The 26,562-nt window shown below is 37.4% G+C and overlaps 2 protein-coding genes across 12 annotated transcripts in view; one reads left to right on the forward strand and one right to left on the reverse strand.

Annotated features, from left to right (window-relative positions):
* The window catches only part of CERT1 (ceramide transporter 1), a 77,924-nt gene extending 75,335 nt beyond the window's left edge, over window positions 1–2,589 (reverse strand). For both annotated transcript variants that reach the window (XM_087927160.1, XM_087927159.1), the window contains exon 1: window positions 2,142–2,589. In XM_087927160.1, coding sequence (XP_087783286.1) covers window positions 2,142–2,237 — 96 coding nt within the window. In that variant the 5' untranslated portion in view covers window positions 2,238–2,589. The remainder of the gene's footprint in view (window positions 1–2,141) is intronic.
* The window catches only part of POLK (DNA polymerase kappa), a 29,151-nt gene continuing 4,130 nt past the window's right edge, over window positions 1,542–26,562 (forward strand). For 2 of the 10 annotated variants that reach the window (XM_087927148.1, XM_087927151.1), the window contains exons 1-13: window positions 2,749–2,916; window positions 6,598–6,754; window positions 8,954–9,125; window positions 10,172–10,291; window positions 11,765–11,917; window positions 16,390–16,521; window positions 17,853–17,997; window positions 19,191–19,451; window positions 22,200–22,324; window positions 22,917–23,083; window positions 23,634–23,666; window positions 24,240–24,333; window positions 24,730–24,901. In XM_087927148.1, the coding sequence (XP_087783274.1) occupies window positions 8,991–9,125; window positions 10,172–10,291; window positions 11,765–11,917; window positions 16,390–16,521; window positions 17,853–17,997; window positions 19,191–19,451; window positions 22,200–22,324; window positions 22,917–23,083; window positions 23,634–23,666; window positions 24,240–24,333; window positions 24,730–24,901 (1,537 nt within the window). In that variant the 5' untranslated portion in view covers window positions 2,749–2,916; window positions 6,598–6,754; window positions 8,954–8,990. Of the gene's footprint in view, window positions 1,966–2,739; window positions 2,917–6,597; window positions 6,755–8,953; window positions 9,126–10,171; window positions 10,292–11,764; window positions 11,918–16,389; window positions 16,522–17,852; window positions 17,998–19,190; window positions 19,452–22,199; window positions 22,325–22,916; window positions 23,084–23,633; window positions 23,667–24,239; window positions 24,334–24,729; window positions 24,902–26,562 lie in introns of those variants that run through there. The other 8 variants (XM_087927152.1, XM_087927153.1, XM_087927149.1 and 5 more) reach the window with 7 other exon arrangements.

Genomic DNA, 26,562 nt, shown 5'->3' on the forward strand with positions numbered 1-26,562 from the left:
ACAGAATTGTGAATTTTTGTGAATTCTTTAAAATTGTATTAACAGGTGTGTACATTTAATGAAATGGAAAGAACTTGTAAATATGTATAAATATTGATCTGAACTTAAGAGAAAAGGCACCACTACTGTATTATTCATTCTGAATTATCTGCTCTGAACTTACAAAAAGGCAAACAAAAGTATTAATAAAAATATGGAAAACAACATGACTAGATAAGGCATTGTGAAGTTCTTGGAATACACACTGCAGTTCTTTCCATCCATTCTTTACAACGGCAGTCAAACTAAGCAGGTAGAAAGAGCAACTACTATGATAAAGCTCTTATGAGCTGAAGCTGTTTTGCAGATTATCTTTATTTTATCCTTCAACCAACAACCTGTGAAATAAGACTTAAAGTAACTTGGAGAACTCTAACACTGGACTTCAACCAGTTTCCTTGATCCCAGTCTAATACATAATTCTTGTATAAAGCCAGTTACACATTTCTAAGGGCCATGTATAGTAAAATACTACAACCTAATGAACTTTTTAGCTTTTACTTGAGGTTATTGAGCTCTTATAACAAAGGCATTCTCTTAGATTTTTCTAATAAATCAGCAGTGCTTCCTCACTGTTACAGACTACTAAACTATATCTGAGAGCTTATCTACATTTTAAGAATATTTGAAGGAAACATGTAGACAATTTATTATTTATGAAAGTTATTAGCAAATAATTGTGCTAGTTAGATTGTACCAGTGCAATTCACAAGCTTCTAAAAATACACAGTTTCCTAAACTATTTGCTACATTTTAAAAATAGGCAATTTCAGAGTTGCAACATTTTCTCCCTAGGATGACTTTCAGAAAATTTGTTAAGGTTTCCTTTAAACTATGCTCAACATCAAATGACTTTATGGATACATTAATGTAATTTTCTTGGCAACTATACAGAACTCTTTGCCATTGCCTTTCTGTCCCGTCCCCCCCCAAACTTCTAATCCAAGTGATCTCTAGCTAAGTAGCAACCATGCCCATCCCTTTTAATTTCAAAGCAAGGATTCATAATACAGATTAGAAAGAGCAGAGAGACTGAAACTTGAAAGAACTACCTCTTCTATCTTCCAGCCAGCCTATTTTATGACACTATTTGACGCTTTGCCCAAAGGTCACAACCTCTTGTCGGATATTGCCACAATCTGTTATACTGTAATTGCATACACACATGGTTTTTCTTCCCCTTATTAAAACAAAAATATTAAGAAATCTTGTGATTTTTTGTTTCAGGGGATGACAATGAAGTTACCTATTTCTTCATGTGTATACCAAAAAACAAAGATTGTCACCAAAATATTTACTCATCCAAGCAATGGTTACAAGTGAGGTCTGCAACAATACTCTATACCAGGCAGTTGCAAAGAGAGGGATGAATAAGGAGGATTCTTCCTTTTACCACAAGAAAAAACAAAACCAAAAAGAGACCCACGCATGTGTAAGTTATTTTAGCAAGTCTTTCAAGCAAACAATCCCGTAGCCATCAAAGAAGTTCCACAGGGACAAGTGACATTTCAGCGAATGCATCGTTTCGGAGACAAGCAGCCCCTCCTCGGATAAAGATCCTCAGCGCCTTTTTTTTTTCCGACTGCGGCGACGAAGCGCTTCCTATGTACTCGCATTACGCCTATTTTACACACAGCCCAGCTCCGGAGGTGGGCGGCGGAGGAAACGTGCGGGGGACCTCCCGTTGACTAGCAAGCCAGTCCGACAGCAGGCCGGCGCCACCACTGCTACCCCCGTGCGGTGGGCACCCGCGAGGTGACTCAACGTCAGGCTCCCTTCATTGCCTGCCAGCAGCCAGCGTTTCTTTCGCGGAAGACCGAGCGTGACGGTGCCACCCTTCCGTCCTGCCCCCCCCAAAACGCCTTCCCGAAACCCCCCAACCACTGAGGGGGCCCCGAGAGAAACTGCCACCCCCCAGCAGCTCAGGTAAGGAAAAGTGGCGCTCCCTAAGGCAGAGGCGGTCGTCCAGGCTGAGCCCGAGGAGCCATAGCGGCGGAGAAAGGAAACGAAGGGGCTTTAAATATGTATGTATGATGTATGTATGTATGTATGCATGTGTATTATTATTATTAATTAATATTAATTATTATTATTATTATTACCTTGCTGAGGACTTCACAGAGCTCAACAGGCGCCCCCGACTCTGTCTCGGGATCTTCTTCTGAGCCGGAGGAATGCCAGCTTTGGTTGTCCGACATGGAGGCACTTCCCTCTCTGCTCTTTCGCCGAAACGTCGAGACCACCGGAGCTCGCTCTCTACCTGGTTTAAGACGCTTCGCTGCTCCGGAGCCGCTACTGTTGCTACGTCGTCCCAGCCTAAGCCACCTTCAGAGCTTTTCCGTCGGTCTGTCCCCTTCTGGCCACCGCCGGCACAGCAGCTCGCCGAGCTCCCCCACACCCTTCCGCGCACGCCGGTAGCCCTGACCATTAGAAGCTGCCTTTCAGCGGACCCAAGCGCGCGTCTTCTTCGCCTTCTCCTCTCAGATCAACTTTGTGGCGGCGGCTGTTGCTACTAGTACTACTACCTTCGCCGCCATCTTTCTCGCCACCCTCTTTTTTTTCTTTTTTTTTTGCCAAGCCTTCTCACCAGACGGAGTAAGTCTTTAGAACGAGGGCATGCTGGGAGTTGTAGTCGCCTGAAGGTGTTTGTCGGCGCACCGCCTCCTCGGAAAGCGGGTGGGGCGGCGGGGTTTAATCGTTCCTCCCCTTAAATTATCTGGGTTTCCTGGTTGTTGCATTGGGTTTGCTTCCGCAAAATACTGGTGTTGCTTCTTTTCTCTCTCTCTCTTTTTTTTTTTTGAAAACACAATTGGTCGCCATCTTGGTGCGACTTAATTATTGCGGAAACGGGGGCTGGTGAAGCTTCTTGGGACTGAGGTGTGTTGGGGAGTTTATGGATGCGTTATATGTCATTAGGAAAGAACTGGTTTTGTGGGAGATTTTTTTTTTTAACCTTCTTTGCATGGGTTTTAGATTTCCCCTTCTACGCCATCCTTATAAAGGGAATGATTTATATTCTTGCACCATTCTTACATATACACAAAGCGAAGAAAAGACGAGGGCTTTTTTTTCGTAACTGAAACTGCTACTTGATAAATTACTTGGTGGACGCATGTAGATCTCCTGGAAATATATGAAACGGGCAGGAAAAAAACCTAGATGTGTTGCTAGATCCAAACGGAGTCAAAATTGCAAAGTAATGCGAATTTACTCAAGAGGAGAAGTTCGTTTGAATTTAACAGGGCTTATAAAACATCTGAAATCTATAAAAGAATGTTACTGCGAGTCACAGAAGCTGATTTAGGGTTAATCTGTTGATCCCGTGACTACTTTTTTATGCATGGATAAGGCAGGGTTGAACATACTTCAGATTATAGAATTTATCATAAAATGGAATCTTGGAGAAACACCGTATGTTTAGAATTGAAACCTAGTTCTTTAACCCCAACTCTGTCTTTATTACCATAAACATTATTTTGATAAAATATATTTGGTTCCTGTTATTAAATAGAAATCAAAAATTCTTTTGATCTATAGTTTAAGATTCTATTAGTAACTTTGGTGCATAGCACAGATGGTTAATGGAGAGTAACGATATATAATGCCTCTTGTTGCAGTAGCTGTCTTTTCACAAATACTTTGTCATCAGTGTGTTACGGATAAAGCACAAGGCTTATGTGACTGGTACTGCCAGGCACAACATCCAAAACTTACTGCAATGAAATTGTAACCCCTGTGAAATATGTGAAAATCTAAGCTTTTTTCTCTCCAAATCTTGTTGGGCTTGTTAGAGCCAAATAAAAGTACTCTGAAGACCTCCAATTTTCAGCAGTTTTCAGCTGTGGCCTGTATTTAATCAACATGTATGCCTCCTCAAACACAGGCAATTCTAGGCAGTTTATATTAAGAACCATAAGATAAAAAATAAGCAGACTAAAACCAACAATACATTGATCATGATAATAAAAACGATCTATTACCAATAACACAACTCACGCCTCAGGCCTGTTGAAAGAATTTTAAGATTTGCAAAAGCACAATACAGTTGAGGCTGTATAGCTCTGTAACCACAGAGCCTGTGAAAAAAATTTCAGAGAGATACTTTCCAGAATTCATTGGAGGTTTTAAGTACAGATAGTCCTCAACTTACAACAGTTCATTTAGTGACTGTTCAAAGTTACAATGCCAGTGAAAAAAGTGATTTATAACATTTTTCACATCATTGCAAGGATCCCCATGGTCACATGATCAAAATTCAGATCCTTGGCAACTGGTTCATATTTATGATGGTTGCGGTATCCTGGTGCCATGTGATCCCATTTTGTGATCTGACAAGCAAAATCAATGGGGAAGCTAGATTCACTTAACAATTATAGTGATTCACTTAAGAAAGGTTGTAAAATGATACAAAACTCAGTTTAACAACTGTCTTGCTTAGCAACAGAAAATATGGGCTCAATTGTCATAAATTGAGGACTATTTGTAAATCATCTTGAAGTGTTGATGCAACATTATTTAAAGGATTCATTGGCTGATTCAAAAAAAATTGCATGTATATGTAGCAGCTAATCCTAATGGAAGTAGATGTATTTGGTTGCTTTAAGATGTCAGGAAGGGTGGTTCAATCAACTAGTGTGCTCTGTGAAATAGATCCTTTAAATGCTTCCTACAGCCATACCGTATCATGTCATATATGAGTAGTTTTAGCAAACTGCTGGGCTGTGGACTGGTACTGGTCTGCGGCTTGCCAGGAACTGAGCCATGCAAGTGAATGAAGCCCCATCTGTGCATACACAGGATCTAGGCAGCACCATATAGTAGGAACTATATCAGCTCTTGATTTCATTCCAGCAAAGTAGTACTTATTTATATGTTTAAAAAAAAAGAAAAGAAAAAAATATCTTATTGTTTTAGGAATAAGAACTAATGTGATATGGTTTGACTACAGATTTTGAGGAAGTAAATATCAATTATATTTTTTGTGCTTTTGCAATTATCTTCAATCACTTTTATCCCTTGCAACAGCCTATCCTTTTCCGTCTCTTTCTTCCTTATTGATCTCGGTTTTGTCCGTGCTTCAGCAATTGCCTAAAATATCAATTCTATGCCTGGCTGCATTTGATAAACCCCTTAAAGGTATTGGCAAGTTGGTTTGAAAGTGTTCATTCCTCCCTTTAGGGAATTGGTGAGGTAGGTAGAAAACAAGTTGGATGAGTTAAATTAAGTTTCAGGAGATGGTGCAGTTTCTCTGAAAACTGCAATCCATCATGGAACAATGCTCCAATAGCTTTGGCCACAAAGAAAAAAATATTTCCAACTGCAGCAATATTGTTTATGTTAGAGTTTCAAAGTCAATAGCATTAGTTTCAGTTAACAAGCTTAAAAGATTATGTAGGACAAAATCTGCATACTTTTAAAGATTTATGTGTTTATTATATTTGAAATGTTCTTATCTACTGTATAACTGCAAATAAACATTACTGAAGACTTAATACAATTAGCCAGCAGCCTCCAATGCCGTTGATCGTGATATTTTTCTGGGCCATTTCAGGAATTGAGAGTAGAAAATATAGCACTAGACTGATTTTCCTCCTTTCCCTGGAGGTGGTTCTGCCTTAAGACTCTCCCCTGTCCTCACTCTTATTTAACATCTACATGAAGCTGATAAAATAATAGATGAAATAATCAGATGACATGGCTGCAATATCACATCATTGATGATAGTTGGTCATATTCCCCTAGGCCAAAAAAAGTGATGCCATTAGGACCTTTCCCGGTGCCCAGAGACGATGGGGGTTTGGATAAGAGAGAACAGGCTTTAGTTCAATCATGGCAAGACTAGTTAGTGGCTGGCGGTTTTAAGGCCTCGTGGCTCTGAAGATTTTGATGGTCACTGAGAATAATAAAGGTTTTGTTTTGATTTGGAGATTTTTCTATCAGTAACTCTTGCCTTGATTTACAACCACAATTGAGTCCAATGTTTATCTTGTTAAGTGAGTTTTGCCCCATTGTACGACTTTCTTGGCTCAGTTGTTAGGTGAATCGCTGTACCTAGTAACCCAGTTATTAAGTGAACCTGGCTTTCCCATTGACTTTGCTTGTCAGAAGGTCATAAAAGGGGATCACATGACCTTGTGACACAGCAATGGTCATAAATATGAACCAATTGTCAAACATCTGAATTTCGATCACATGATCACGGGGCTGCTGCAAAGTTTGAACTGTGAAAAACGGTCATAAGTCGCTTTTTTCAGTGATGTCGTAATTTTGAATGCCCACTAAAGGAACTGTTATAAGTCGAGGACTACCTGTATGCACTTTTTCGATCAGTGTTGGTGTGCAATTTGGGGGTCTCCCTGGACTCACAGTTGTTCAAAAAGCAGGCGATTGCTATGGCTATTTCTAGGCTCTCAAATTCCAATTGCATTGTTCTTGATGCTTTCTTATAGTCATCTTATTCCAACAGTCCTTTAAACTTCATTGTTCCTTATAGCAGAACATTCATTTATTTCGTTATTGCCAGACATGAACTTAACTTTATTTTTCATGTCTTCAAAGGGGTCTAATTCCAAGTGGTGTCAGCTGTGATGCAGTAAAAATGAACTGTCATGACTGAAAAACACTAGCCCTGATGAATGTCAGTCTGAAGCATAGTTAAAGTTTTGGACTATTTAATGCAAATTGTTGTTGGGATTTCTGCTTAACCAAGTCACAGGTATGATTGCACTAAAAATGGTTACAAAATTATTACAGTAAGTTAAGGCCTAAGATAAAGCAAGCTTTGTAAATCTTTTAACACAGGTAAGCTAATCACAACATATTTCTTCTGTATCTCTAGAAGCAGCAGGAGGTTGAAACTAACAAAACTAAAAAAAAAATAGTTTTTGTTCTAACATGAGTCTTCTAAATTGCAATCCAGTGATGGAAAGAAAAGATCCAATAATACAAGAGGATTATACAGTATGAGGTGCTTGTGGACTCATGCCTAAATTCTTGGAATAGTTAGTCTTTGTATAGTGCAGGGGTGTCAAACTGAAGGCCTGTGGGCCAGATGCAGCCCACAGGGTGCTTAGAGCTGGCTGGTGGAGCCACCCTAGAAACAGCGAAGGACTGGCCTGCGGTGCCTTTGCCAATGAAAACAGAGCTTGGGAGGGCCACACACAGCCCTCCCAAGCTCAGTTTTCACTGGCAGAGCAGTTGGTCCACCACAGGTGCCCCTGACACGAGTGACGTTGAGCTGGCGACGCCCACCCTGGCCAAGGCCACCCAGCCTCCTGAGGTCAAACACAACCCTGATGCGGCCCAAGTTGACACCCCTGGTATAATGGGATAAAACCTCTTTCATTACAGCTTCTTAGAATCCTTAAGAAAAGATCATTGTGAAGAATATAATGTATCTGAAAAATAAAATAATTCAGCAGAATAAATAATAGGAAATAATAACTAACCATAACTTAGCAATTATTTTCCTTAACAATCGAGTTGCTGGTTCCAAGCGTGGTTGCTAAATGAGGACTACCAGTAAACTATAATTTAAGTCATTTTGCTTTATGATAAAAAGTATGAAATCAATTATACAAATTAATTTTGCAGTCTAGCTGTCTAAAAATACGCCCAAATAAGACTGACTGACTTTTTTTTCAAATTTAGAGATTATCCAGATTATTGTGTACCAGAGAATTAGTAGTATTTTGTATTAGTAGTAGTATGCCTATATATTTCCTATATTTCCTGTTTGAAATAATTTCTGTCCAAAAGACACCAAGTGGCCATATGTTAATATAGGTAGTCCTTGACTTACAACCACAATTGAGCTCAAAATTTCTATTGTTAAGTGAGACATTGGTTAAGTGAGTTTTGTTCCATTTTACAACCTTACTTGCCACAGCTGTTAAGTGAATCACTGCAGTTGATAAATTAGTAACCTGGTGAATTTGGCTTCCCCATTGACTCTGCTTGTCAGAAAATCAGAAAAGATGATTACATGACCCTGGGACATAGCAACAGTCATAAATATGAACCAGTTGCCAAGCATCTGAATTTTGATCACATGATCATGGGGATGCTGCAAAGGTCATAACTGAAAAACGGTCATAAGTAAACATTTTTCAATGCTGTTGTAACTTTGAATGTCAGTAAATGAACTGTTGTAAGTCAAGGACTGCCTGTATTATATTTTGGGTATTGCATTTCAATTAGATGAATCCATCTTTCCCAAAAAATACCCCACAGACACAATAGACATGAAGTAGTTTTTGTTGAAATGTAATTGTAAATATTTAGAAATATATATAGTGATGCCAAATTTTTATTTATTTGTATCCCACCTTTATTTTTACAATAACTCAAGGCAGTGAACATATCCAACATGTATGCTTCCTATTTCCCCACATCAACTCTGTGAGGTGGGAGTGTGTGTGACTAGCCCAAGATCATTTAGCTTCTATTCATGACTAAAGTTAATCTATTCATATTGTGTTGATACTGGTTCTTTCTATGTCCTTTTATTGTTGTTTTTATTTTGTACAAATCATTATAAATGTATTTATTATATATATATATATATATATTTAAAACAACAAAAAAATACCAACATTAAACCTTCTAGTTATAAGAGAGAATTCTAAAGCCTCCTAATGCTGCTGGCTTCTTATCTATCTGAAGATAATTTAACCAAAAATATTACTACTTTCCACTAGTTTGGCAAATGATATTGCAACTACTAAGATAAATTAATAAGAGATAATAAATGAAAATAAGGTATATGCACACTTTTCTCAGGTTCTCATCTGAATTTATTTCTGTTATAAAAAAATAATGTCACATTGTTGGGTTCATGTGTTACGTTGTGTTACGTTAATGATGTGAGACTATCAGCAATAGACTCTAAAACTATGCAGTTTTTCTTTTTCAGGGTAATAACTGATAAACTGTTTGCTTGGTGTTGTACAATGGAAAATGCAAACCAAGATAATGCTTCTTCCAGAGAAGGGTTACTTCTTAGGATGGGTCTTAATGATAACAAAGCTGGAATGCAAGGGCTGGATAAAGAGAAGATCAACAAAATCATAATGGAAGCCTCCAAGGTTTGTTTGTATCAGTTTTTAAAAAGTGAACAAACATTGTAGTTATTCACACTGGTTTTGTTCAGTAAGAAAATGTAGGTTATCTATTATCATGATATAGGTAATAGATGTCATTACAATTAATATTAAAATTAAATCTATAAAGTTACTGCACATACCTACATGAGTTTGCTTCATATCTTATCTTTTTCACTGTAGCGGTAAGCTTGTATCCAAGAACAGTCATATTTTAATCTTTGTGCTCAGCCAACTTTAGACACAACTAATAATAGTGTATTTCAGTATCATTCAGAATCAGTGGGACAGTTTAAATAACTGCTTTAAGACTGCAATCTTCTGGTCAATACCTAAATATTGGTACATATATATTCTCCTGAAGGTACAGGTCTAATTCATTTAATAATTGATTCTTCTGCGGTCTTTTATTTGTTTATATTCTTTTATCTTTTTTATTAGGTATGAAATGTATTAACCAAAATATTGCACAAAATATTTATATGTCTAAATATATACTATATTTTTTGCTCCATAAGATGCACCCGACCCCCCCAAAGTGGGTGGAAATGTCTGTGCATCGGTGCTGGTCCTTTGGTGAATAGCAGCCAGGTTGCGGTGGCGAGGTCCTTTTATAGTACTGAACCCTGCCTCTTCTGTCTTTGTCATTGCCTGTCTCTTCTATCTCTTCCGCAGTGCAGGAGTCAATAGGCAGAGCTGGCACATGAGAGGACACCTATCTGTGGTCCTCTCAGGCTCTGACTGATTTTTTTTCTTGTTTTCCTCCTCTAAGCCTAGATGTGTCTTATGGTCATGTGCATCTTATAGTGCGAAAAATATGGTACATTCTGACACAGTTCAGTGTACCTATTTAATTTTGTTATTTGGTGATTCCTATTTTCTTCCAGGCTCTAAGGAATGCCTCTTTACTAGTGAATATAACAAATTTGGAGATCAAAGTCCTTTGTAGGTGCTCTTCTAATAACCTTCACAACTTAAATATAATTAAATTGATAAGTAACAGGCTTAAATATTTTTAATCTCTTTGGCAGGGTTCTAGATTTTATGAAAATGAACTTAAGAAAGACCAACAAGTTAATAAACGGATTGAAAAAATGCTGAAACTAAAAAGTAAAATCACAGATCAACAGATTTTGAAAGCACAATTGCAGGTAATTTCATTAAGAATCTTAAAAAGATCAGCCAGGTAAGAAAAAAGATGGAAAGTTTATTCCATTTAACAACTCCATTTTGCGTAGGTTTGTTTGATTTAATCTGAAATAACTAGTACTGTATATCATAGGGCTTAGAATACAAAGGAAGTCCATGATGTCAGCCTCACATTAGCATGCTGTTAAAATAACCTTTAATGTAAAGCTTGCTATTTAAATCAATGTAAGTCACAAAGTAAGGGACGCGGTGGCTCAGAGGCTATGATGCTGAACTTGTCAATCAGAAAGATCAACAGTTCGGCGGTTCAAATCCCTAGCGCCACATAACAGAGTGAGTTCCTGTTATTTGTCCCAACTTCTGCTAACCTAGCAGTTTGAAAGCATGTAAAAATGCAAGTAGAAAAATAGGGACCACTTTGGTGGGAAGGTAACAGCATTCAGTGCACCTTCGGCATTCAGTCATGCTGGCCACATGACCACGGAGATGTCTTCGGACAGCTCTGGCTCTTCGGCTTTGTAACGGAGATGAGCATCACCCCCTAGAGCCAGAAATGACTAGCACATATGGGTGAGGGGAACTTTTACCTTTAGTCACTTTGGTTTGTGACTTACTCTGAAACCTGCTAATCATCTTTGTCTAAAGTCTAGAAGCTCTGGCTTTCTGTTGTAGTGCTTAAACTAGTGTTTCTGGGGCTCCTGACTGTCAACTTTTAAAGCCCCAGAATAAGCTATTACATTTCTATATAATAGATAATATATAGATAATCTTTATTCACAAAACCATGGTCTTAGTTTTAAATACACCCCCAGTGTTTCCAAGAAGTAAATTTATGTGGGCAGTTTCTCAAAGTTGTATGATTATGGTAGGTTTTACTAGTATCCTATGTATATAAAAATGTTACATTGTTTTAAAATTAAATGTTGGATGTTTCTACATCAGTGAGGGAAAAGCATGTATTTTTCATCAGTTACAATTATTTCAAAACATAGAAAGCTCTTAGAAAAAAAGCTTGGCAGCAGTTAATTGTGATTATAGTAGAGCTTCATGTGAGTTACACGTATTTCTTGTTTACTCACATACAAAGAACAGCATTGCGGACATTAAACAAATTAAATGGGAGAGCCATAAAGATAATCACAGCATAATTACTGCATTAAACATGTCACTTTCTCATGCCACAGCAAATCATTTTGGAGCCTCTTTGAAATGATGCATACTGTATAATGGTTGGTTCATGTGACAATTTATGTTACCTAGGATACAAATTAAAAATTATTGTCCAAATTATTCCACATTATTGCACAGAAGACTTTGAAGTAATAAAAGGGACCATGTAACAGTGTTGATACTGTGTGTATGTATATACTTTATGAAACAATTCTGAAGTAATTTCTAGTTATTTTTATAAACTTATCCAACTCTGAGTAAGAGAGTCTGTCTTTATTCAGTTTTGTATATCTATTTATAAACAGATGGATAAACTTGCAATTGAATTGGATCAGAATCGTGACCTTAGTTGTACTATTGTACACATTGACATGGATGCCTTTTATGCAGCTGTAGAAATGAGAGACAATCCTGAATTAAGGGATAAGCCCATAGCAGTGGGTTCACTGAGTATGCTGGTAAGAAGAAATACGCTATTTACACACTTGCACAGAAAACACAAACATGATTTTTCATTGTATACAAGCTCCTTGTTTCTAAATGTGTGATAATAAGGGAAGCAAAATAAAAACTATTTTTGCAAGGACTGTACAAATATTTGTTTAGATTAATATTCTGCTTTTCCTGTTCTTGTTCATGGCTTGGTGCTATGGTTTTAGATAAATAGTTCTTTGGTTTAACTTACAACATGGTAGCACAAATATGTTTTGTGTGACTCTAGTGTAACCCTAGAACTATTGATGCTGATCAGCAGTTTCCTGGGAGATTTCCCTATCCTCCCTAAAGAGCTGGGAATTGAATATTTGATATTTGCATGAAGAGTATATACAGGTAGTTTTGATTTAAAGTTGCAAATTGGGACCATAAACTCTGACATTAAGAGACGTGGTCATCAATAAAAAAAACGTGATACGCCACGGCTTAGCAATTGCAGTTTAAGTTGCCATTATTAAACGAGGACCATGTGGGCATTATGTGAGGGCCTCACATGACTGCGATTTCCTACTGGCTTTCCCATTGACTTTGCTTGTAGAAAGCCAGTAGGGAAGGCTGCAAATTGTAACTGCAGGGAAACTGATGTCTGCTAGTATGAGGTCCAGTTGGAACTACACCTGTTCAGTGCCATCATAAGTTTGTATGGGTGCTGAACTACTGGTCATTAAATGAGGAGCACCTGTACTCCATCACAAACTACAAGCAACTCAAATGAAAAGTATATTCTGACTTGGTCTTCATTATAAGAAAAGTAAAGTATTGTATAGAGGAGGAACTGAAGCAACAAAATAAAGGACAAGTGCTTACCATTTTGGTACAATTAATTATGGTTTGAACAATGTTCCCCTCAAACAAGTTTATCTTCTCTTACCATTCTCAACCTCTGCAATCCCAGAGCATTTTAATAATTCACTCTGAAGAGCTGGGATCTCCTTTGCGATACAAAAATATGCTTAGGGATACAAGACAGAAAATATATTGCTGCCTCTCATTTTTCTTTCGATAGAAACTTTTGGTGGCTCGTCACAGTTCTTAAACATTTCCAATGTGTTTTCACTGAAATCAAGCTTTTGTATAAATGAATATTACCCTAAATAACTATCTCATCACAAAAGGCTTCACAAAGTGGTATTTCTTTACAAAATCTCTGAAACTGAATGATCACTGACCCCTTTTCTGCTGTTTAGATTCTTTGCCATTTTTGCCTTCCAAACATTAAGATTAATTAAAATATAAATCCATATTGTTGCCTACTTTCACACTGAGATGACTGTAATTAATACTACAATATTTCTAATGTGGTTTTATAGCACAACACATTCAAAAATTTCGTTGTGAAGCAGTCATAATCAAAATATTGATTAGCAAAATATAATTTTCATATGTGTTCAAATCACCTCATACAGTTATTTTCTCAGCCTTTGAGATGTTCCTTTGTATTAGTTTGCTTCAAAGTTTTGAAGCCTTGCAGGCCGAAAGTGCGCAGCCCCTGCTTTGGCGCTGTAGGGCTTGCTTACCTTATGTGGGGCTGTGCTTTCGGCCTGCAAGGCACGGCCAGCGGGAGGAGGCACTGCCGCCACGTAAGGTAAGAGCAGCTGGCGCTGGCGCTGGAAGCCAGGCCGAGGGGGACAAGTCCCCGAGAGGGGTGGGGCCCATGGGCTGGGCTGCTGCTGCGCCTGCTCGTGCCCAAAATGGAGCATTGGTCAAAGGGCAGTGCACCAGCAGCAGGCTGGGCAGCTTGCTCCTTTGCAGTTGTGCCAGAGGCGTCTCTTCCGAGCCCTGCTCTGGCTGCCCGAGGGGACGCGGATGGAGTCCATTTTAAGGTCAGCAAAGCCACAAGCTCCCACACTCTTGCCAGCGCTGTGGCGGGGAAGGGGGGAGCTGGTGCCCTTTGCATAGATGGGAAAGCAGAGGCATCAGCCTCTTGGTGCAGCCCGTCTTTCCTGCTCAAGAGCCCCTGGGCCGCCCGACCGAAGCAGCACGTTTTGTGGTACCCTTGCCAGAGAAAGTGGACTGGTGATCCGGAGGAGAAACAGAGCTGTGGGGCATCGGTAGACTAAAACGCACCAAGGAGTTGGGAGACTTTGGTGTTAAGATTTTCCTGCAAAAAAATAAGTAGTACTAGATGCGTTCCTGGAACAAGGAGAAGGACTCAAGGCTGGATTCCTAGGCTAAGTGAGGCTGCGTGTGGGGTGCTCCCTTTGGCCACTAAAGAAATGGCCTGGTGGCTAGGCGAGGCATGTGGGGGGAAAATTAATACACCCTCGAAAAGATGGTCTAGCCATTTCTTCGGAGGTAAAAAAAAAAGGCCCAGCCTTATTTTCTGAGAAACACGGTAGTTATGATGGAATGTAATAGTCTGAATTCCCAGAAAGGAGGGGTTGCATTTCAGAGGAATAAAAGGCAGCTCAGTCCAGATATTTTTGGGGGAAAGAGTGTGAAGACAGACCTTTCCTAATAGTTCTTGGAGTATATGATAGATGCAGATCTTAGAATGCTCTGATTTGGGAAGATTCTGTCTGTACGTGTGGAATAATGAAGAACTCAGCTTGGAAGAATCACTATGTGTCTTTCTTGGTTCCCTGGGCCTGATATTGGCTGATGCTTCATTGCCTAAAAGAGATGTATAACTACTAAATCAAATGTTATCTATCTTGATCACTTCTTTTTTCCTGGATGAACGAAACTCATCTATTAAAGTCTTGAACAACTTGTTGAGAAATAATCAAGGTAGATAAAATCTAGCATCCCTTACTGAACTGCTGCGGATAAGAAACAAATGATGAGATTTTTGGATTTTGTTTTTAGTAAGAGATTGAAGTATGGGGTGAAAAGTATATGTTATAATGTAAGAGATGGTGATAAATCAGTTACATGGTTCTCGATTTATGACCGGTGATTTAATAACCATTCGTAATTACAGTGGCCTTGGAAAAGGTACTTTATAGCTCATCAAACATTTCTATCCTTTGTAAAATGTTGCATGCTCTGCTGTTGTCACATGACCACATTTCGAGCCCCTTGGCAACTTTGCACTTAATGACCAGTTGCTAAGTACCCTTACAAATCATTGTTATTTGCAATCTTCTCTGCCTGCTTCCCCAGAAAGTCAGTGGGGAAGCCCGCAGCGAAGATTGCAAGCAGAAGGGATGGAAGGAAACCTCTTGGCTGGGTCCAGTCCTACAGCTTTCCTGTGTGGAAAGCTGCCACAGTCCAGGACTCTTTCAACCTATCTAATTAACCTAAACAAACCTAACATTCAACCTGCTTCCCAGCCAGCCACGCAGAATCCCTCCATTATCTCCAGGAGCCAGCAGTATACAATTTACCTTTCTGAAAATGGGCACTATTCTTGAAATCGTCAAATCTTCCTTAAATCATAGAACCATATGGCTTGAAGGGATCTGGAAAATCTTCTAGTGATCTAGTCCAACCCCCTGCCCAAGGCACAAATCCTTATACCATCCCAAACAAATGATTGTCTAATCTTTTATTGAAAACCCCCAGTAATGGAACATCCATAACTCCAGGAGGCAAATTGAATTGCCTAAATTCATAAATGAATTGTTCTCACTGTCAGGAAATTCCTCCTTAGGTCCATCTTGGATCTCCCTTTAATAGGCTTCTACCCATTGCTTCTTGTCCTGACCTCAGGGGCTATGGAGAATAAATTGACCCCCTCTTCCCCGGGACAGCCCTTCAAATATTGGAATATAGTTATGATGTCACTCTTCAGCCTTCTGTTTGTTTGTTAGCTTAAATATACCTAGTTCCCTTAGCCATTCATCATACGATTTAGCCTTCAGACCCCTTATCTTTGTTGCTCTTCTGTGTACTCTTTCCAGGATCACAGCATCTTTTTTGTATTGTGACCAGAAGTGGATGCAAATAGCAGTTTTGGACTATATTGCCTTTTTTGTAGCTGCAGCACACTCTGCTGGCTCATATTCAAGTGGTAGCCCACCAGGACACTTAGATCCTTTTCTTGACACCTTTTCTTGTTGAACCAGGTGCTGCCTATTCTGTACCGGTGTATTTGGTTTTTCCTGCCTAAGTGCATGACCTTACTTTCTTTACCACTGCATCTTGCCATTGGGATAGGGCCCAATGCGCAAGTCTGACAAGATCCTTCTAAATCGTGAGTCTGTTTTCCGACGTTTTAGCAATTCCACACAGCTTGGTGTAATTTGCAAATATGATGAGCATCCCTTCAATCACATCATCAATCCCCCCCACCCTTAAAACATAATCTTTAAAATGGAATGGTTTTCTAATCAGAGTTGATTTCACAGTAGAAGCGAATTTCCATGTTTAAGTAGTACTTGAATTGATGATTGTTATGTTTTCCTAACAGCTTTATAATCTAGTTGTAATAGAATCCATTTTAAAAAGCTTTTTTTTTTAAAAAAAAAATCATGGTTTTGTCTTTTTAAAGTCCACTTCAAATTACCATGCTAGAAGATATGGGGTACGTGCAGCTATGCCTGGATTTATTGCAAAGAAACTTTGTCCACATCTTATTATAGTACCATTAAACTTTAAGAAATATGAAGAAGTAAGTAAACAGGTATGTGATTCATTTGCATAGCTGAATGCATATTAGTTTAATTATTTTAATTTGTCTACAGTTCACCTAAAATTAAAAATTATGTTGCACTTTTCCCATTATTCCATATACTATTAGCTTTGTTTCCCATAATTCATAAATTATGTGGTTGGATGTATTTTTTTTTTGTATTTTGCATTATGCTAACAAGTTGTTGCCGGTTTCCAGAGAATAATTATACTTTCTGTTCATGTGTGATTGAAGCATAGTGTGGAGCCACTGTAATATTATTGTTTTGCTCTGCATTCAGACTGAGATCATTCTGTCATTTTGGGGAACGTGTCTTAGCGCTGAGTTAAGTCCCCTTCTGTTAATAGTAATGGCTACATCATCACTGCACAAATTTCTTACCTGCAGAAAGTTTGACACTCTGATTTGAAGTGACATAGGATTCGTGTCCTGTATGCTGATACGCAAAACAATGCCAGTCAGTGTTCACTCTGACATCAAGTTTATTATGGTTCATGGTTCTGACATCTCATAAAAATTGTGTTCATATCTTTGTAGCACTGAATCAGGAGTATCCATTCCCACAGTGTATCTTTAGCATTATTAAGAAATACAGTTTGTTTTATTACATGCTGTTAAAAGGTGAGACAAAATAAAGTGAGATACCCATCCCTGAAAGCAGCCAGTTTGAATGTCTTTATAGGGAGACATTTTTGTCTTAAAACAATTTAACTAACCATTTTTATTAGATTCCCTCATTTTATTACATTAAGAACAAGTTTTTCTTGTTAATAGCATGCCTTCAGTGAAATTTGATCAAGATGTTATAGTTAGCAGGGAGTGGAATCAAAAATGCTAATTAATGATTGACCTTCCTCCCTGATGTATGATTGATTCATGATGTATACCAAATGATACGGTACCGATATAGGTAGTTCATTAAGTGACCTTTCAAAGAAAGGTCAAGTATAAGTCAAAAAAGTGACATGACAATTTTTCACACTTAGCAGCATCCTGATGGTCATGGGATCAAAATTCAGATGCTTGGCAACTGGTTCATACTTATGACCATTACTGTGTCCCATGGTCATGTAATTAACCTTTTGCAACCTTTTCACAAGCAAAGTCAATGGAGAATCCAAATTCACCAGGTTACTAATTTATCAGCAGTAGTGTTTCACTTAAAACTCTGGCAAGAAAGATCATAAAATGGGGCAAAACTCACTTAACAACAGAAATTTTGGGCTCAATTGTGGTCGTAAAGCGAGGACTACCTATACTGATTAGATGCATGGTATATATTTAAAACATAATAGCACAACTTTGTATTTATATTTCTCAAGATTAGGGAAATACTAGCTGAATATGATCCTCAATTCATGCCCATGGGCCTTGATGAAGCCTACTTGAACATAACAGAGTATTTAGAAGAACGGAACCACTGCTGTAAAAGAAAACATCTCAGTACATCCAAGTTTGGTCTAAATGGTATGTAATTATCAAGAGTTATCAGGTCAGAATAAAATGTTATGTTGCTTTTATGTCTGTGATCTAGTATTTTAAGTTTTAATATTTGTTTTCATTTATTTTGAATTAATTTCATGCCAAGGCAAAAGATAGTGATAAGATCTTAATCTAGAACCGTAATGGTGAACCTATGGCACACATGCCAGAAGTGGCACACAGAGCCATTTCCGCCGGCACACAAGGTGTTGCCCAGAATAGATCCACTGCACATGCACACATGTCTCCCACCAGCCAGCTGATTGTCAGGTATCTGCCATGCATGCGTAGGGGGGTGGGGGCACGCGAGGTGAGGTTGCATGTGCATTCGCAGTGGCATGCAGGGTGCACACCAGGGGAGCTGCATGTGCATGCGCAGAGGGGTATGATGCGCGGGGGGCACGTGTGCATGTGCAGGGAGCAGGTGGTATCGTGCGTATTGCATTATGGGTGCAGGCACACGTGGACACATGTGTGCACTTTTGGCACACGGTGACAAAAAAGTTAGCCATCACTGATCCAGAATTTTAAACGTATTCTGAACACTTATTAAAGGTAAGAGTCCTCATTTCAACGGGAGAAGGTTTTCCAGTGCTGGTTGTTAACTTGGGCCAATGATTTAGTCAAGGAAAAGAATTGTGATCCTAAACTGGATTTTTTTAATTTACTCATCTTAAGAAAATCCTAAAAATCTTATTATTTTACTGTAATTTTAGATTGAACTGTTGGTTGGGATTAAGTCAGCAGAGTTAAGCTTCAATATTGCATTCTAACCACTATGCCACCATGGCTTTTTCTTTCTTTTCTTCCATGGGAGATGACCCTGCAGCAGTAACAATGAGAATACTGCCTTTTCTTAAAAGCAACATATGCAACCATCTTGCTAAATAAGTGATTTTGAAGTCTAAAGCAGCTGTCCCCAAACTTTTTGCCACCAGGGCCTGGTTTTGTGAATTGCTCGCCTCCAGGTGTGCAATTTTTCCATGAACTGGGGAGAGTGGGGTTACAGTTTCGCTTGTTCACCTGCCGCTCATCTCCAGGTGTGTAGCCTATATCATGGACTGATACTGGTCCTGATACTGGGACCCATGGTCTAAAGCTGTTGCTATTATTAGCTTTACAAGATAATTTGAAATGACTGGTTTGCTTACGATATTCTAATTTTTTATATTTTTTAGAAAAACAAGGAAAACAGAATATAATTATATCTGATGAATCAAACTTGAGTGAAGATATGCATTCCTGTTCACCAGTATTGTTTGACAGTGACACTTTGATTGATAAGCAGACTATTCAGCCATCTTTGGCCGTAAAAGAACAGCAATGCCAACAGTCAAGAGTTCAGTTAAAGTCAGTTGTCTTGGAAACATCAGCTGAGGAAGTTGTAAATGAAATTCGTTTGAGAATTGAACAAAAAACTGGGATGACTGCCAGCGCTGGTAAATACATTTTTATTGTTTGTAACACTGACAATTCTAGAATAACTCTGTACATATTTACTGTAAGTATGTTAATAAAATATCTGCCGTATTGATTGACTAGAGTTGTATTTGTGATTCTTTGCTGCTTTATACTTATCCGTGTATATTAATACCAATCAAAATGTGCAAAGCTGAATAATTATGTTTTACTTCTCATGTGTAGTGTGTTCTAGATTTTATTTCACTTATGTGGCTCCTGTCTATATAAGGTTGTACAACTTATTGGATATGTGCATTGTCTTGGTCCCAGTGCAAATACTGACCATCAAATTATGAATCTGGACTTCCTCATTCACAGAATTTGTGCATCTGTATATGACAACAGAATTGCTTTCAGACTGATTCTCCCTGTTAAGTTGTTGTTTAACCAGGTTATTTTACAATGTTGTTTTGGGGAGAAAGATGACTTTTTACCTGGAAGGTTATGTTCACAACTAACAAAGATGAAATTATGTAATTTTCATAGATATTACTCAAATATTCTCCCATTCACTACTGCATTGGGCCACAACCAAAGATTGTTAAGATTTACTCCCTCAATTACTTAGTCACCTAATCTTTCCACCTACCTTCTCTTCAACATAAATTATATCTATTGCCTTGATTTTTATCTGGAGGCTGGCTGCAATTAGTGACAATGACTCAGATATTAGTAAGAATTAGCCTTGATTTTTTTCTGAATAAATATAATAATTTGGGTGTAATCAAAGGATGTGAATGTATTGTTTATATTTAGTAAAAGATCTATAATAATTAAGGGAAAGACATTTGTTCTACATTGTTTGTAGGCAAAATTTGGAACCAGCAATTATATAATGGCCAAATAACTGCTGATTACTTTTTTTTGGGGGGGGGGCAGTCCTTTGTACAGGATTTAATTGTTTCATATTAGAAGAGTTGTGAATACAAAAATAAAAACTGGTTATAGAAGACTGTATCTTAGAAAACACTAATAACTAATGGTCCTTTAAAAAGCTAAAGAATACAATGTTGAAAGGAACTTTGGAAGTCATCCAACTACATGACAGATGTTCAACCTCTGCTTAAATTCTTTCAATGAAGAACCCATTACTCTTTAAATGTTTTCATCTTTTCTACCTTCTGGAATAACTGAGGTCTGGAAATCAGTCTGAATTGGTCTGAAATTATAGCTTTTGCTATTCTGTCAATGGATATGATTTGGGCTAACCCAAATAAAAGTATTTAAAATAAAAAGAGATAAACACTCAGGAGAGACTTAATGCTATTTAAATAGCACACATTTTAATGTAAAACAAATAAATAATGAACCTGAATATTTTCCAAACATAGCTCAGAGAATGTATCTAGAAAGGTCTGCAATGGTCTGTTCAGATGAAGTTAAATAATATTGCAGATAAAGAAATCAAGAATTTTGGCGAATGAAGTCAATTTCCCTCTTTCTTTTCCTTTTTTCTCAGTCATTTTTTCTTTCAGTCCAGGTAGATCCTTCCCAAAGAAGCAGTTTATGGGAGCTTAAGACCGAGAAGGCAACCAAGCAAGTTTTGAGAGCTTGAGGCAGAGAAGGCAAGCAAGCATATGGAAGTTTATAGGAAAGCTCTAAGCAACTTAGATAGGAAAGTGCAATTGGTGCTCAAAATCCTTAGTATTCATGCAAACTAAATGGGATGAGAGCAGCAATGACTGATGAGGAAAGAGATTTTGAGGTAGTGATAAACAGTTTTGTCAAGATGTCAACATAGTATACATTCATTCATGTTAGAGATAATTAGAAATGGTATTAAAAATAGAAATGCCAATATTTTAACACATTTATTAAAATCAGTGGTGTGAGTGCATCTGAATATTGTATGCAGTTCTAGCCACTGTACCTTAAAAAAGATATGATGGAATTATGCAAAATGCTGAACAAGATTAAGACATAGTAAAATAAAAAAAATTGAGAGGGAAGATTTACACTAACACCATTCTTTCTTCTTCATGTTTTCTGCAAATGAACTTTGCTTTTAGGAGAATCTTAAGAACTCCATCCCATTTCAGTCATCCATTTGTTTCAGTTCATTCAGTCTTCCTGCATATATTTGTTTCATGTTTCAATCCTCATATTGTCTATATTAGTGTTTTGTGTTGAAGTACAAACTTCCTAAAGTTGCCAAGTTTGAAAAGCCCTGCCCTCAAATCACTCCTTTTATTCCTTTCATACTGGTCACTCATTTTTTTAATTTAACCCACATTCATAGTTGATAAGAGGCAGGTGACAAAGTGTTGGCTTGGAAATTTTCTATTCTAGAGGCACTAGCTTACATTTTTTAACACACTTGAGATAAAACTTGGTTGTGCTTATGGTATACTGGCCAAAATATAACAGAACTATCCAATATTCTGACTGATATTATGACCTTATATTAACATGGAATACCGAATGAGATGTGGTTATGACAGTTTGGTAACCTAGCCTCTACTTTGCATAACCAAAAAGTGATATATTTTTAATCTTATTTCCCCGTGAAGTAGCATTTTGTGGAATGGTACCTATTATGGAGCCATTTCACGGTTGGGTACCCATAATGCCTATGTTTTGATGGCACCCGTGACCCTGCCACAAAAGTATTCTTTATATTCAACTTTCATCTCAAACTGCTTTGACTCTTACATAACATGTAATTGAAGCTGGAAAGTGATCATTCTTTTTTGTTTCTGTTTGATTTTTTTTTCATTTAATTGTAGGCATTGCTCCAAACATGATGTTGGCAAAAATGTGCAGTGATAAAAATAAACCTAATGGCCAATATAGAATCCCTCCAGAAAGAGATGCTGTGATGGACTTCATCAAAAATTTGGCTATTAGAAAGGTGAAAAAAATTGATTTATTTAGTGTTGCTACTTTTATGAATATTGTATTCAGGAAATAGTTACTGTCTTTTGGTGTCTAATTTTCTTATCAACATTTTATCTTCTATATCTGCCACTGTAAAATATTACACTGCTCTCTATGGTCATGTGACTGCATTGGGGCATTTAGTAACCATCTCACATTTACAACTTGTTGCAGTGTCCTGTAGTCACCTGACCATGATTTGTGACTTTTCTGTCAGTTACCAGCAAAAAAATGCCCATTCAGGAGGGTGGATTGAGATTTACAACCACATGTTTCATGTAACGACACTGTAATTTGCTTGATGATCGCTCTAACGACTGGTCAAAAAATCAGTTTGCAAAAAAATCAAATGCCTCAGTTCATAGTGCAGAACAATACAACAAATTCACCAGTTATGTGCAGCAGTTTACCAAGCTATGTAATTATTTCTATTATTTAAAAAAAAATCTTAGTTTCCAAGGTGATCATTAATAATAGATGATAAGAGGTATATGTTAAAACTGTTAAAATTAAGATTTCACATTAAAACTTCCTGTTTCACTGGTGTATGATTCATTCTCATTTAGGTACCAGGCATAGGAAAAGTAACAGAGAAAATGCTAAAAGCTTTGGAAATAGTGACTTGCACAGAACTGTACCAGCAGAGAGCTCTGATTTCTCTTCTGTTTTCTGAAACATCCAGCCATAATTTTCTTGAAATCTCTCTTGGTTTGGGTTCCACACATTTGGAAAGGTATTTTATACAAAATGTACTTATCCTTATTTTACTTGTTTTCATAATATTTTATTAATTGGTTGCATTTCACATGAAATTAATAATAACTACTATTCAAGCTTACCTGTAATCTAGCCTTGTTTTTATTCTAATTCCCAGTAAAATTACAGAATCTTAGGGCTTTAGCTCAACTCTCCTAAGACCCCTAAGTCTAAAATAGATCACATATATTTGTAACTTTAAAAAATATTCAGTGAGGTATTTCAATTTTCAATATTGAAAAATATTTTCAGATTGTTGAGTAAATTCAGTTCGATCATGTTTTAACAAAAGATATACATTCTTATAAAAACAGAGTGATATTGAATACTTACAGAAAATGGCGACATTTACTAATATTTCTTACCTTTACTTTACCCTGTTTTTCAGACAACTGTTTTTGTCTAATTTTTAATAATTATTTTTCCATTGCTCTTTTTCATGATGTATATGTGTCTGCTCATAAAATTTGACACTTACTTTGTTGGGAGCTAACCTTTGAAATTTAGCCTTCTTTCTTTTTTTTAAGGGACTGGGAAAGAAAAAGTATGAGTACCGAAAGGTATGTACTCAAAAGTACAGTATATCAAGTGTAAACATCTCACCTCTTGAATGCATTTAAATATACTATGTGATTTCTCCCCTCCCCATGATGCAAGAGATACCAATACAATGCCAAAAATTTGCCAAATAAAGTTTGGGGTTGCCTGAATTATGGATTAGCTTATTTGTTTGTTCATTTATTTATTATTTAAGTGTATTCATTGCCCAACATTCATAAGTAGAAGAAGCATTTATAAGTAGAAAAAACAAAAACAGCTAAAACTCTGTCCATATAAAGATAATATATAGTTACCAGTCACAAAGCTTAACTTATCCCAAAGCTTAACTTCCTTTTGATATGTTACCATAACAGGCACAGGAAATCATTGTAGTTTTAGATTTTTGTGTAGTAAGTATGTAGCGTGTATTATAAGCTAAAACATTCATTTTTAATGCTGCAGGGGTTTTACAGAACTGTTTTTGTATCTAGGTATTGTTCAATAGATTTTGCAAATATTTTCTGCTTAGTTTAAACTTGCTTGGATAATCTGTCAAGAACAGAACATCCTGAGATTTTCTTCTCTCTTGGCAGGACGTTTAATGAAATAAGTGCATCAGAACAATACAAGTTATGTCAAGAACTCTGCAGTGACCTTGCTCAGGATTTGAAAAAGGAAGGACTTAAAGTAAGTAACTTTATGTCTTCTGTATTTCTCCTGTTTATTAGCAGTCACATCTTCTGTATTTATTGGTGTATTGTTTTGGTGGGAAATACTTTTTATTTGTCTGCATTCCTCTTGGTCATAGGAATTTAGATAGAACAGAATTTATGCTAAGGGTGAAAATGATTTGTTAGATTTGCAGGTGGTCACTTGGTTAAAGATGAGTTCAGTTCCTAATTCCGTCTTTAACTTACATTTGTATATAAGATGGAACGTGTACTTACAAATGGACTGCCTATTGATAAAAATAGTATATGTCCCCTGTTTTCCTTCCTTGAGCTGATCTTCCTCTTCACCTTTATTGCAAGACAGTTCTCAGAACATAACCGCTTCAGAAAAAATGTCTATTGTTTTTAATAGGCTAGAACCATAACTTTAAAATTGAAGAATGTGAACTTTGAAGTGAAAACAAGAGCTAATACAGTACTTTCTGCAGTTTCTACTGAAGATGAAATATTTGCTATTGCTAAAGATTTGCTTAAATCAGAAATGGAGATTGTGGCCCCAGAACCTTTACGTTTAAGATTAATGGGTAAATATCATTTCATATAATTATGCTGAGTACTGGCTTGTACAATTATATCAGTTATTGCTAGTTATTTGAGCAAAATGAAAATTTTGATCTATATGCAGTTGCTGTTAAACTTTGTTCTTATATACTTCTATAATACGTTTACAATTAAATGGTTATTGAAAATTCCTCAAATCAAAATTTCTTCATTATTAATTGTTAGAATATATGTTTAAAATATGGTTGCTCTATTGTCCCCTTCAAAAAACAGATTCTTAACACTTTCCAATCATCAAAAGAATATTTGGTGCTTCATGTATTTAAGCATGTGAAACTTTGTCCCCATCCCCACCATGATTCTTCTCGGGGTGGGTTGTGCAGTGGGGAATCATAGGAAGGCAAGGTTGTTTGACCAAGTTATTTATGTACTTGTTTAAATATATTTATATGGCTGACTATCTCACAACCATGACTTCGACAACAAAACGGATTAAAAGCAGCAACAAAAATAATAACAACCAGGGGTGGGATTCTACCAGTTCACACCTATTCGCTAGAACCGGTTGTTAACATTCTAAGCAGTTCGGAGAACCGGTTGTTAGAAGAAATTACTGGCTAATACTGTAAGGAAGGCAGAAAGGAAGCATTCTGGTGTTGCTTACAGAAACTGCCTCTCTGTTAACCCTTATTACATTCTTGGAAGAACTAGACTTCCTGCCTCAGGAACTTCTCTGGAGTTTTTTTCCCCTCCTTTGCTGGTACTTTGCTTGTGTGGAGTGATCATTCATAGTTACAATGGACTGAAAAAAGTGATTTATGACCATTTTTCACACTTACGACTGTTGCAGCATCCTCACAGTCTTGAGAGGCCAGGCGAGGAGATGCATGCCTCAATGTGAGTGATATTGAGTTGGCCACGCCCACCCAGTCACATGACCACCAAGCCACGTCCAGCCAGTCACATGACTACCAAACCACACCCACCAATTAAGCCCTGGCCACAGAACCAGTTGTTAAAAAATTGAATCCCACCCCTGATAACAACACAATAATAATACAATGACATCTGTAGACAGTTTAACACAGGCCATACATTCACAGTAATATCAACAGTCATACAACAAGTTCACCTAAGGAAACATCCTAATCTTCAGGGACTTATGAAATGCCATTGGAGTCAGGGTCAAGTGAATCTCAGGGGGTATGGTGTTTCAAAGATACAGAAGACATGCTTTCTGATCTCATCAGATATCTTAATGGATAGAAGCCATAACATGCCTACTAGGAGAGGGGATGAGACCTGAGTGATATTTCCAAGGAGATCTGTGAAGTGGAAAAAAAATCCAGTCCCACTGTATATGTTAAAGCTAGATTGAAACCAAAATTGAGCAAGGTCATTCGATACATCACTATACATATAATAACTGCGACGAGAATAGCCTTCGCACAGGGATGGAAGAAGGAAAAGTTACCATCTGAAGAAGACTTGACACAAAAAAATAATGGATTGTGCAGAACTGGATAAATTCACAATGGAATTAAGAGGCAAAGATGGTTCAGACTATTATGCGGTTTGGGATAGGTGGTATAAATGGGTGGAGGATAGAAATAAGAGCTGATGTATATGTATAAAAGGAGAGGTAACGACACGAACACTGTTAATGTGAATAGAGATTTGTATT

The sequence above is a fragment of the Pseudonaja textilis genome, chromosome 2, assembly GCF_049901715.1.
Source record: "Pseudonaja textilis isolate UNSWEBS1 chromosome 2, rPseTex1.2, whole genome shotgun sequence".
NCBI classification, from domain to species: domain Eukaryota; kingdom Metazoa; phylum Chordata; class Lepidosauria; order Squamata; family Elapidae; genus Pseudonaja; species Pseudonaja textilis.